Genomic DNA, 13635 nt, shown 5'->3' with positions numbered 1-13635 from the left:
AATTTTTCGAATTTTTTTTTGAAGGCTTAAGAAATGCACCAATTATTTGTCTTGCATACAGATTTGCTAACCAGTTGGATCTTTCCGGTTTCATGTATGCAGGCTAAAATGTTAAATCACCTAGCTGCCTATAGTGGTGAAACAGGAACCATGTTGATTAATTGGTGATAAAACCGGCTTCTCGCTAGTAGCAACTGTTCTCAGAGTAGTAGTGTATTGCTCATTCCGAGTCAATCGACATAGCTGCCTTCTAATCTATATTATAAGAGTGAAAAGCCGTCTGTCTGTCTGCATTCCATTTGATGTCACGCATTGTACTCTCTAACCGCTGCGCGTTTGGAAGCGTCTTTGGCGTCACGGAAGCGCTGATTATTGAGCTCAACAATGACGCTTTCGAAAAGTTTATGCGAGCTATCGTTAGTCGTCTAGGGGCCGTTGAAGGCAGGTGTGTAGACTAAAATTCGCTTGAATTCTTTCTATAAACCGCATGCAAACCGCAAGTAAACACCTATCTCAGTCCATTTGTACAAGTCTTTATAAGACAAAAATATTGCTGTAACAATGTGGTGAAGTAGATAGGTTAATGGTTTAGGTGCCTGTCTTACGTGCGCGAGGTTGTGGGTTGGAGTCCAGCTGGTGTTAATTTTTTTTTTTTCGTTTTGGGCACCTTTTCAGTACACATTTTTTCGCACTGTACTGCATGTGTTTTTGCCAACTGTACACACGTGATATTTCTAATTCAAATTCATTTGATGTGCTGTGTAAGCATGCCCGAGCATGCCGCCTAAGCGAAAACGATCGTCTACTTTTTGTGCGTTTCAAGCAAAGAGACGCAAGCAGAACCAAAGATTGGATCCAGAGAAGAGACGGGAAGAAGCAGAACGACAAATACTGCGCCGCCAGGAGGCTTCAACTGGAGCTACCACCTCATCCAGTGCTAGGTGTGAACTGGACTCACAACAGAGACGACGACAACGTGACGCAGAAGCCCATCGTGTGGCCCGCCAGGACGAAGAAAGAAGATCACAGGAACGGATCCACGATGCAGCTGCCCGTCGACTTGCGCGTGCGGACCCGGCCACCAGAGAAGAAGAACAGCAGCGTGAAACAGCTGCCCGTCGACTTGCGCGTGAAGACCTAGTAACAAGGAGGGAGGAGCAACAACAAGATACAGCTTCCCATCAACAAGCTCGAGCTGATCCACTCTACAGAGCTCTGGAGCAGCAGGCTAACACAGCACGCAGACAACAGGTACGTGCAAGCACACACCCAAGCTTTAGGGGGCTTAACTATCAGCCACACAACTTCTTCAACACTACAGATGTAGGCACACTCAGTGTAGAATGCACACACTGCGGCGCATTAAAATTTCCCCAGGAGACCGAATCCCTTTGTTGCTTGAAGGGTAATGTCCAGTTAGAGGCATTTCCACAGCCCCAGTCATTCTTGAGACACCTGTATGAAGGTACAAACACAGCAGGTAAACATTTTCTAGCTAGCATACGTAAGTATAATAGTGCATTTCAAATGACAAGCTTTGGCTGTAACGAGATAACTATGGCTGGCTTCAATCCTTCTTTTAGAGTACAGGGTCAAGTCTATCATCGTATAGGTAGTTTAGTTCCATCAACAGGTGAGTCTCCTAAATTTTCCCAAATTTATTTTATCGACAACCAGCAAACTGAAGTAGCTACAAGATGTGGGATAGTTGATGGGTTAAGGCTTGACATAGTTAGGGGTATTACTGAGCTTTTGCATGACGATAATCACTATGTTCAACTTATTAAGGTAGCTAAAGAAATATTTGAGCAGCATGATGAGCCAGCAAATATTAGGGTAGTGATTAATGAGAACAAACGGCCTGTAGGAGAGCATGCTAGGAGGTACAATAGCCCGATGTGTGACGAGGTAGGAGTGCTAATGCCTAATGATAATGTAAATAATAGGGACATAGTTTTGCACTATAGGGATGGGTCTTTGCAGCGCATTTCTGAACTTCATAGGGGGTATGATCCTTTACAGTATCTGAACGCTGCATTCTTGCTCCTCTTAACAACACCACTCATTCCATCAACATGACTCTGGTGGAGCAGTTACCTGGTGACTGCTGTGACTACAGGTCCTTGGACACCATACCTGATGAATCTCAGGCTGTTCACTTTCCAACAGAATTCTTGAACTCTTTAGAGGTATCTGGACTACCTCAGCATCTTCTCTTACTTAAAGTAGGCGCTCCTATTATTATTTTACGCTCTCTAGATCCTCCAAGGGTTACTAATGGCACTAGGTGTGTAGTTACTAAACTGTCGGCTAACACAGTAGAGGCCAAGATTTCTCATGGTAGATATGCAGGACACGATATTATAATACCACGCATTCTTCTCATTCCGAGTAACTCGGTTTTGCCTTTTGAATTTAGACGGCTTCAATTTCCAATTGCACTTTGCTTTGCCATGACCATTAACAAAAGCCAGGGCCAAACTTTTAAGGCTGTAGGATTAGATTTGACGGACGAAAGCTTCACACACGGCATGCTTTATGTGGCACTATCTAGGGTAGGTTCAGCAGATAGATTGACACTTTTAGTTAGAGGGGATTGCAAAACACGTAATGTAGTCTATAGTGAGGTTTTTAGATAGGCAAACACATGCACTTTAGTTAGGTTTGTCTGCTGCTACCGCTGCTTTGTGATATTGTGGATCAGCACCTGTGGATGGTGGTAAGGAAGGTATTATGGTAAAAAATGTATCAGATGGTTGCTTTGTATATTTATGTATGTGTGAAACTATTTATCTTTTCTATTCTTTTGTCTTTATGCATATCCTGGATTGTTTGCTCGAAGGAGGGATGACTGCAGCTACATAGTGAAATGACACGGTCCCGTGGCAGACTGTTCTTCACAACGTGGGGCACGTTGTGAAAATGGGAGCTATTTATAGACTTTGCAGCAATGATTTGAACTCTTTCTACACATGCATACAAAGCAGAGTGGAGCATTTTTCGGTTTTTCCTGTGCAGCAAAACAAAAGAAAAGGCTGGCAGGTTTTTTCCATGAGCTGTTTTTTCCATGGCAGGTTTTTTCCATGGGCTGGATGACTCAAAATTTTTTGTTTTCATTTATTATTATTTCTTGCTAGCCCCCACTCTGTGCCCATGCTGTTATGTTTTATAAAGCCGTTACATTTTGTCATAACAGAATCGTTGTAGTGCAGATTACAGTAATTCATGGTATGTTTGGTTGATGGTAGAATTTGAGCAACTTAAGTCACAAAATATTCCAATAAGAGTGCACTTCTCCACAATTATTGCATTCATGCAATCCTTACACCACATTGTTTCCTTAGTCTTTTATAAAGTATCTATAATAGTATATTACCAACTGTAATTTCATTTAATTTCCATGTCATTGTACATACTGCCCTGCACGATAGGGCAGGTACTACAGCTAGTAAGGTATATAGTAGATAGCTAGTATGCAGTCATACCCTTTGCGCGCAGGCGCTGGCTACCGGCTCTTTAAGGAATTTACTTTGAGCGCCGGTACCGGCTCTCTAGTCACTTCGTATATCATATAGTCAAGTAGCTATAATTATATACACCTTTGGTAACCATAGCGACACTGACTACGCGTATAGAGCGGTTGCATGTGACGTCACAGGTGCGGCGTTCAACTGAAACGTGTGGCATTTGTACAGCCAGGTGCTGGAAAAATTGCGTGTTTCATTTTCCTGTTATTGTAGAGTGCCTAACAGCCAAACTATGTCGGTGTTGATAATCATCTGTTACCAGGTACTAACATACTAGAGTAGTGAGAGCAAAGCCGGTCTGCTTTGTGGCTACATGGCGAAAATAGTGTATATTCGCCCACGCATTTCGAAACAGGTCCACCCGTAAGTTGGAATGGCGAGGCTAAACTGCTTTCTTTCTTCATAATTGTTTCAGAAAAACTCTTTTAATACATTGGTAAACGTGAATAGGCATCTGGCTTCGTGAGCGTACTAGCAAAAAGCGGAATTTTATCGTAATGTCAGAAACCAGACCAGCTCAGTACGCTCTCATCCTTCTAGTATATTAATACCTTATAATGGGTGAATGTAACACTGTAGTATCTAAGCCATCCGTACTTGCGTTGTGGCAGTAGAATCGAATACGTAATTTTCATGCATTGTGGCAATGTATTCTTGCCACACGTTTTTTAAAGCGCGTCTAATGTAATTATTTGTGCAACCGCTCTATACTAGGATATGAATGATGGGATGGTAAAAAACGTTAGTAGCTACTGTACTGACCCTGAGACTAGACTCCTGACCCTTTGTAATTATATTGTACATGTAATGGTCAGTTATTCTCCCCAAAGCAATGCATGTCATTAGCTAGTCTGGCGCCGCCCGCCCCTTCGCAAAAAGTAAGGGTCAGGAGAAATACAAATACCTAATCATTTCAAAAGGAATTCAATTAGACAGCGCACGTAGTGCTTGTTACGTCAGATGATTGCACTTCAATTCGAACAAAAGCATTATGTTGCCAAGGCGATTTCTGTATGAACGTCATTGGCATGCACTAATTTTTTTATTTATTTTTTTACAGTTACAATACAAATTACTCTACAACTAAACTACAAGCACAATTAATTACAACGGGGGTTTGGGGAAAGGAAAATCAGAGTCCTCACACTGCAAAGCCCAGTACCGTAAAATCATACGGGCATTGTTCGTCCATAAAGAAACTGAAAGTTGTTGTAACAAATGTTTACGAGCCTGTTTGGTTGATGCAACACTTCTGGCTGTGGTGCGTTCAGCGATGGTACGAAGGGTCTGAAGCGCAAATGGTGACCAAAAACCAAAAGTTTCTACAACAAGTGGGACAAAGTCACACCCTGCCTCCTCTACAGCATCTTGATGTCTCTGGTCCTTGGCTAACTCACCTGCTGCAGCAGCTACCCCAGCACAAGAAGAAGAAAAAGAAATGTGAGAAGGCTGGGTAGTGCTATGAACAGACACATCAAAATAAGCTGGACGACCATGCTGAAAGTCAGGGTGGTACACATCACCTGGGCGAGAATTATCTTCATAAGAAACACGTTGTTCCTTCAAAACTCCTGAGTGACTCTGGGACAAAGCATGTCAACTAGAGCATCATGGCGACGAATTCTCATAGGACCATGAGAACATTCTAGAAGATAGTCACCAAATTGGTCAATGGAAGTAAGACACACACATAATGGGGAAAGTGGAAATAGAGGGATTCCGAGCCACAAACGAAGGCCAACAACAAACTCAGGACCAGGAATAGCCAGAGCAAGGGAGACTTGAGGAATAGCTTTGAGCCATCCACTGCTAGTACCAGATGAGTGAGAGAGAGCAGTAAGTCGAGCACAGTTTCGGATGTTGAAAGAAGCAAATAGTTGGTCATATTGATTTTGATCTAACAGAGCCTGTAAGTCCTGCTGGGTAGCAGAGGGAATAAAGATATCAGATATAAACCTTTCAAAGGTAGCAACAGCATGTTCTTCATTTGGAAACACTAGATCATGAAAGTCCTGGGATAGAAGATGAGAAGCCAGGAGACGAACACTATTACATGAACCCAAAAAGGCCGCAGCAGCGGAAGAAAAGGATGAGCGCAAGCCCAGACCCCCCAAGCGAAATGGTAAAGTGGCTTGGCACCAAGAATCATTAGGAAGACTACATTGTATTATGCAACTTAGGCAAGATTTAAGATTAGAATCAAACTGTTCTAAAAAGGAGTGCAATATACAGAATGGCACTGTGCGCAAAAGATGAATGACCTTGCAGCTTCCAAGGCAGCTGCGTAGTAAATGAAGCTCGACTTGAGGGTCTTCTAAAATTGCAATGCTGTCTTGAGCAGCTGTAACCTTGGCTAAACGAGAGAACAAGAACTGATCGAAAAAGTTGTCAGTTCCCCAAATAGGAGATCCCAAAAGCTCCAAACCTTCACCAGCTCGGTTGATACTGGTGGGAAATTCAGAGAAAGAGTCTCCAGAAGGCCAGAATAGTCCACACTTGGACAGATTTAAATGGAGACCAAATCGGGGACCATGAATTGAGAAAGAATCTAAAAGCTTCAGTAAGGAAGATTTCGAACCAATAAATGTCCCATCATCTAAATACCACAGATGTAATTTGACTAAATCATGAAGCTTGACAAAATCAATAAACTGTAACACAGAACTAAAGAAAAAAGCAAAGGGCCCAAAGGATCACCTTGTTGTACACCAGATGAGGCCATGATACGTCTAGAACCAAAATGAAGCTCAGCAGGTTGTGAGTAGCACCACTTAACCCAAGCAGAAATCTCTGGGAAATCTTCAGCAACTCGTTCGAAAAAAGCAGTACGACTACGTTCATTGAAAGCGTTCTTCATGTCTATTTTTAACAGAGCTAAGGAAGAGTCAGAAGCATGTTGGTAAATATAATGACGAGTAACGTGGATAGCAGTCTCCAACCCCCCAGGGAATTCCAACCCCCACTTGACCGTAGGGGATAAAAACACTAGGGAGAGAAGGACGAACAGCAAGACAACATAATCAACTTGCTAGGCACCTAATTACTTCACCCACAGCAATTGGGCGGACCCCTCCACCTTTCTTTAGCAAAGCAGTCAAAGGAGCTCCACACAACCAAGGAGAAAGACAAGAAGGAGCTTTTCCAGAAAGCAAATGGTTCATCAGACAGGTTAGAGAAAGAAGACAATCACGAGCGGCAGGAGCAGTGGACCCAGCAATCACATCCAACAAATGTTGAGCACGGAGTTTGGAAGCTCCAGGGCTGGTGCCCTTTGGAAATGCTCGCAAGCAAGACAAAACCATTGAGTCATCAACTGTCAATGCAGGCTTAGAAGGCAACACGCTTACATCTGGACATGGCGAAGAAGGGTGATGATGGAGCAAATCTTCATATGCAGAATCATCATCATGACCAGCAACACCCTGAGATTAAAGGGCCTGAAGAGCATTACTATATCTTCCCTCCCTAGCCCAAAACAAAGCACGAGCCTTACAATACAAACCATGAGAAACCCCTCCATGAGGCTTAGAAACTTTGAGATCATCTAGCAAAGAATTCCAAAGGCTATGAATGCCCCCAGACTGATTCCAAATATGTGACCGGATTTGCGAAAAGGTACCTTTTTCACACACAAAATTTGACCCATTTTTTGAACTTTGAAGCTTCATAACTTTTTAATCGTTGCATATATTTGCCTGATATTTTTCATGAGTGTCGCTACAGTATCTGGCTACAATTTGATACTAAGAGAAAGTTAATCAGTAGAAGAAGTAAACTGTTACATCATTTTGTTTGCTAGTATGTAAAATGTGTGGAAAAGGTACCTTTTCGCAAATCCGGTCACATATGTAAACGGTCGAGTAAAACAGAAGACATGACAAAGCGACGACGTTGACTATTAGTAGCTGGAATGCGTAGAACAGCTTTTGCAAACATAGTCAAGCGAACAAAACCCCAAACAGATGAGCAAGCTTTACGAAGTTCAACACTTAAGACCCTGGCTAAAAGAGGGCGGACACTACGAGGAACATGGGCAATAGTATTAACAGGACAAACCATAACATGGTCCATCATAAAGGTAAGTACCTCAGATTCCATAGCCACAGAACCTTGAAAAGAGCCACATGCAACAGAGTTTAAACCAATTTGTAATGGATCAGATGAAGTGGAGGAAGGTTCATCAATGAAAGGGGGAGTGGAGGCACATGGGATGGACAACTGAGATAAGGGAATGCTTGACACAGTATTAGCATTTACAAGTGGTGCACCACAATGTTTTCCTGTACTCAGAAGATGTCTACATCCAGAATTACGAAAACGTAAGTGAGAAGCCCAATGGCAGGAAGGTTGTGAGCAAATCAAATGATTACAAGAGTCAAAAAAGTCAGCAGGTGGAAAGGTAGACCTTGAAATATGAACAGAATTAATGTGCTGCCAGAGATGTGAACAGGAGGAGAAATGCTTATTGCACAAAGGACAGTCATTTAGATCTGAAACAGGTGACGGGGTGTGACTGGGGCGGCTTCAAGGGAAGATAACAAAAGATCTGGATCATCAGCTGCAACGGCTGTAGTAACTGGAGATGATGAAGTATTAACTGAGGATTTGCTGACTAAGTTATCAACTGATGACTCACTAACTGAAGATGATGAAGTATTAACTGAGGACTTGCTGACTATAGATGGTGAAGTATTAACTGAGGACTTGCTGACTGTAGATGGTGAAGTACTAACTGAGGACTTGCTGACTGTAGATGGTGAAGTATTAACTGAGGACTTGCTGACTGTGGATGGTGAAGTATTAACTGAGGACTTGCTGACGGTAGATGGTGAAGTACTAACTGAGGACTTGCTGACTGTAGCAGGGGCGTAGCCAGGGGGGGTTCAAAGGGTTCGGACGAACCCCCTTTTCAGAGTTAAGTTTTTTAAATCGTGATACTGGTTAACTAGAACTGAATTAACTTACACAAATCCACTGAAATGGGTAGCTACAGGTCTTCAGGCAGAGGAATTCAAGTACCTCTACTCGCTATTGCGAATGAATTTATAAGAATACACATGTTTACACGTGTACACGTGTTTACATGTGCACACCTACGAAATAAATGAAGCGTAAAAGTGCTACCTCAGGTGGCATTCTAAAGTTTTTTTCGAAAAGAACCCCCCTTTTGGAAATCCTGCCTACGCCCCTGTGTAGATGGTGAAATAACAATTGAGGATTTGCTGACTAAAGATGGTGGAGCACTAACTAAGGACTTGTTGACTGGCACTGGTGAAGTGTTAATTGAAACATTGCTGACAGAAACTGGCAACTGACTCAGTACAAGGATATAAAGGATCTATGGTACAAGCAACCACAGGAGTCAAAACCTTGCCAGTATCCACTAAGCAAGACGATGTACTAAGACTAGCTAAAGCAACACTAGGCTGTAAAACAGATGACGCGGACAAATCTGTTACCCCGGATGTCTTGGCTGTTGAAGAATCAAAAAGTGACGAAACAAACTTAAAACATTTTCTTCCTTCCGAACTAGTATACGACTCCAAAAATTCTCCTAATGGTCTCCCACAATAGCGAAGAGATTTCTTCCAATTCTTGGTATTCCCTCTTCCAGCGCGACGCTCGAATTCACAAGGCGTCAGCACCACAGAACCGAGAAGCACACAGCGGCTAGAACCATTGTACAAATCTTTCACACACAAACTAGCGCTTAACGAACCACATACGATGTCCAATACAGCTTTACCAGGAGAGCAGGACGACATCATACCACCACAGGTTGTACTGACTTGACAGGGTCTGGTTTGCTTAGTATCACCGAGTTGTTCTGGAGGAATTTAATTCACCAGACCCTTACTTTATGCGAAGGGGCGGGCGGCGCCAGACTAGTCATTAGCTACCTCAGTCATGACATTGAACATAGGCGGTAGAGACGGGGGAGCATTGCCCCCCCACTTTTTTTGGGGACACTGCAAGAAAAGATCGAGATACTCTAATAGAACAGTCAGGAATCTGGATACTCTAATAGAGCAGTCACAGTATTCAGAGAAGCAGTGTAGCAAACTACTTAGCTACGTATGTGTAGTTATAAACAAGGAGATATAATTGGTGGAGAGCAGCCATTGTCAGCAGGCTGTGACCCTTTTTTTTTTTTTTTTTTTGGTCTTCAACTTACAGCTGGCCTGGCCCCTTCACTCTTTGGCCTGCTCCACCGCCCCTGACACTGAACATTTGAATATCGTTAGTCTCGTTTTATTTATTTATTTAGCTATTTATTATTTGCTTTACAACATACATACAACAAGATATGTACAGTATAATCACTAGTAGTCCTTAAAATCTAGTGTATGCTGAAGGTCCACATATATATATGAGGGAGTCTGCTGAAATAGAAGTTGCTGCTGGAAACATTGGTATTTCTTACGTGTTGCAGTTTATAGCTAGATCCTAATCGTGTGTTTCCTGAAGTGACTTTAACATAGTCAGTGATATTAAATGCATTGGTAGGGGCTTCATCCTCCCCCTCATTGTCATGATCCACATGACAAGTTTTTAGGTTAAATTACAACTTTAAAGTTAATTGACACATACTGAATTTATCGATTAATGTTCCATAATTTTGGTCACTTTAGTACTTACGTATATGTAAATATTCTTAATCCAGCTCTAGTGGGCAGACCTTTACAATAGGCCTTATGTACTGTTTGTCCCCAACCTGTAGCTTGAGTGATCGAACATGTTGGTCTTTACTACGATACACTTCCAATACTCTTCCAAGAGGCCACTGACCACGAGGGGTATCTGAGGACACTAGCAACGTTGTATCTCCAGGCTTGACATCTGCTTTTAACCTGAACCACTTCTGTCTAGGACTTAAGCTGGGTATCCACTCTTGGAGCCACCTATTCCAAAAATGTCTCACTAATTCTTGTATCCGCCGCCAACGTTTCTTAGGATTAAATCCCACTTCATCGATTACCTCTGGAGCAAATTGCCCTCCAACTTGGCCATGTAAGAAATGGTTTGGCGTGAGGGGAATGTTGTCCTTAACACTGGCTGACTGATAGGTCAGTGGTCGTGAATTGATTAGTGCTTCTGCTCCACAAAATGCTGTCATCAGCTCTTCATCATTTACCTCAGCATTTTTCAAAATTGCTGTGATGGCTCTCTTTGCTGATTTTATCATAATTTCAAAGACACCTCCAAAATGTGGAGCGTAAGGTGGATTAAATGTCCACTTAATTCCCTTATCAGCTACAGCTGTTTTAGTTTTTGGATCCTTGTACAACTCACACAATTCCTTATTAGCTGCCACAAAATTTGTTCCATTATCCGACAGCATTTCCTCTGGGATACCTCTTCTATTAATCATTCTGCTTAAAGCATTCACAAAAGAGTCCACATCTAAACCATATGCCATTTCTAAATGTATGGCTCTGGAAGCCAAACAAGTAAACAAACACAAATACCTCTTTTGTCGTGGCCTTCCTCTTCCTTGCATTGTCATGAATGGTCCCCCAAAATCAACAGCTGTCTTGGTAAAGGCTCGTAACGATGTAGTAAGTCTGTTTTGTGGTAACGGTGCCATAATCTGTTGAGCTACCTTAGCTTTTCTCCTTTTACAAATGGCACACTCTCTTTCCCACTCTATAATTTCTTCTCGTGCAGAAATGATCCAAAATCTAGTGGACAATAAAGATAAAGTTTGATTTGTACCAGCACAATGATTCCCTAGTTCATGATGGTGCTTGACTATGAGCTTCGTTACCCAATTCTTGCGAGGCAGAATTATGGGATACCTTATATCATATGGAAGGAACTCTGCATATGTCAATCGTCCATCTGACCTCATCACACCTTCACTATCCAGTTTTGGGCAGAGTCCTAGTAACTTGCTGCTTGTGGGAAATTGTTTATGATTCGCCAAAGACAAATACTCTTCCTTAAACACTTTCCTTTGCATCTCTTTGATTATGTAATGCTCAGCGTCTGACATCTCTTCTGCACTTAACTCTACTTGATCTAACTTACTCTCTTTTTTACAGTTGTTTATAAATCTCAAAATCCAAGACACAACTCTAGTCAGCCTTCTCCAACTTGAGAATCTGTTTGGCTGTAGCCTCCCAGTGCACACACCATCATTCAATAGTGTAGCAGTAGATGATAAATGCGTAGCAATACATGTACTTGGATTCTTACGTATAACATATTTTCTCTTCAATTCTGTCGTATCATTATCTGAATTGAATACCATGTTAAGCTGCGGCCAATTGCTCTGACTGTCAGACAAAAATGCTGGCCCTTCCCACCAGGCTCTCAACTCTGATATCTCTTCCAATGTAGTACCTCTTGTTAAATAGTCAGCAGGATTTTCTTTCGTGGGTACATATCTCCACTTATCCGGACTAACAGATGCTTGAATTTCTCCAATCCTGTTTGCTACAAATGGCTTAAATTGTCGGCTGTGCCCTTTTATCCACCACAACACACTGGTACTGTCTGTCCAGAACGTTATAAACTGTTTGTCAATATTCAATGCTTCTGCCACAGATAAAGCCAATCTCTTCCCTGTCACTGCCCCCATTAATTCTAAACGGGGAATGCTTGCTGACTGTAAAGGAGCTACTCCGGTTTTAGATGTTAAAAATGAGACTGATACCTTTCCATCACTGTATTCTGATTTCATGCTCCATAAGCATCCTGAGATGCATCAACAAACACATGTAATGAAACAGATACAACATTTCTACTTAACTGAAAGCTTCTAGGAACCTTGATCTTAGTCAACATAGTTAACTCACTAAACCACGATATCACCTTGGATGACAACTCATCAGGTAGGGTGTCGTCCCAATCTAAACCACAAATCCAAATTTCCTGCATCAAAATCTTGGCTCTGATAATATATGGAGACAAAAATCCAAGGGGATCAAACAGGGTCGCTATTAACTTTAGAAAACTTCTTTTAGTTGGTATAATTACCTTGTCATTGACCTGTGACTTAAAAGTAAACACATCATCATTAGCTAGCCACAAAACACCCAAAGTTTTTACTGGTAAAGATTTATCACTGTCCAAATTCATTTCAGATGCTCTGCACTGTGTAGAAATACTTTCCAACACCTTCGGAGAATTTGATAACCATTTGTGAGTGTGCATGCCTGCCTTATCCCACAATTCAGACAATTCCTTATAAAGCTCAATCCCTTCTGTTTCACTACTTACTGAGTCCATACTATCATCCATGTATGTTGATTTTAATATAACTTCTGCCGCTCTAGGATACTGTTTTTCATAAATCCTTGCATGATGCTGAGAGACAAGTTGGGCTAAAAAAGGTGATGAGTTTATCCCAAACACTAAGCGATTAAATTGGTATTCAGTTGGTTTCTTCTTAACATCCATGTCTCTCCATAAAAATTTATGATATGGCCTATCCTTAGGATACAATTCTACTCTTAAATACATTTCTGCGATGTCGCAAGCCAAAGCAATGGGATACCTTCTGAACCGGAGTAAAACATTAAACAAGTCATTCTGTAATTTGGGACCTTGGTGTATAACATCATTTAGGGCAACATTATTGTACTTAGCTGAAGCATCAAATACTATTCGTACCTTTGTGGTTGATCGATCCTTCTTCACAACAGGAAAGTGAGGTAAGTACCATCTCACCACTTGGTTATCCTCCATTAAAGGTACCTTTGTCACATATCCCTTTTCAAGATGTTTACCAATTATCTTCTTGTATTCTTCAGCAATTTCTGGTTCTCTAAACAATCGTCTCTCCAGGTTGTATAGTCTCTTCTCTGCCATCTCTTAATTGTTTGGTAAGTTAATAAATTCTTCCTTCCAAGGAATAGCGACTCTATAACAACCATTATTGTAGGCTATAGATGTTTCTGTCATATTTAAAACCAGATTATCCTCAGCTTTCAATATTGAAAATTCTTCTGTCCCACTAGTATCAACTTCCCAAAACTTTTGTAACATCAAATTTACCTTTTTAGTATCTGTCTGACCTACAGAAAAGAAGGTACAAGCAAAGTTATTACTCAGTTTTGTTTGTTTATTGTCATCCATGGCACCGATACATGTCCAACCTAAT

General features: G+C 41.6%; 2 protein-coding genes across 2 annotated transcripts; both read right to left on the bottom strand.

Annotated features, from left to right (window-relative positions):
* Positions 1-10182: 10182 nt before the first annotated feature.
* On the bottom strand, positions 10183-12213 carry LOC136248218 (uncharacterized). The gene has a single exon (XM_066040032.1). It carries the CDS (start codon positions 12211-12213, stop codon positions 10183-10185), a length of 2031 nt encoding a protein of 676 aa, XP_065896104.1.
* Positions 12210-13343, bottom strand: LOC136248211 (uncharacterized). Its single transcript, XM_066040022.1, has one exon. The coding sequence runs from the start codon at positions 13341-13343 to the stop codon at positions 12210-12212; it is 1134 nt and encodes a 377-aa protein (XP_065896094.1).
* Between the last annotated feature and the right edge of the window lie 292 nt (positions 13344-13635).

The sequence above is a fragment of the Dysidea avara genome, chromosome 1, assembly GCF_963678975.1.
Source record: "Dysidea avara chromosome 1, odDysAvar1.4, whole genome shotgun sequence".
NCBI classification, from domain to species: Eukaryota; Metazoa; Porifera; class Demospongiae; order Dictyoceratida; family Dysideidae; genus Dysidea; species Dysidea avara.
This window is presented reverse-complemented; position numbering and strand designations above follow the sequence as displayed.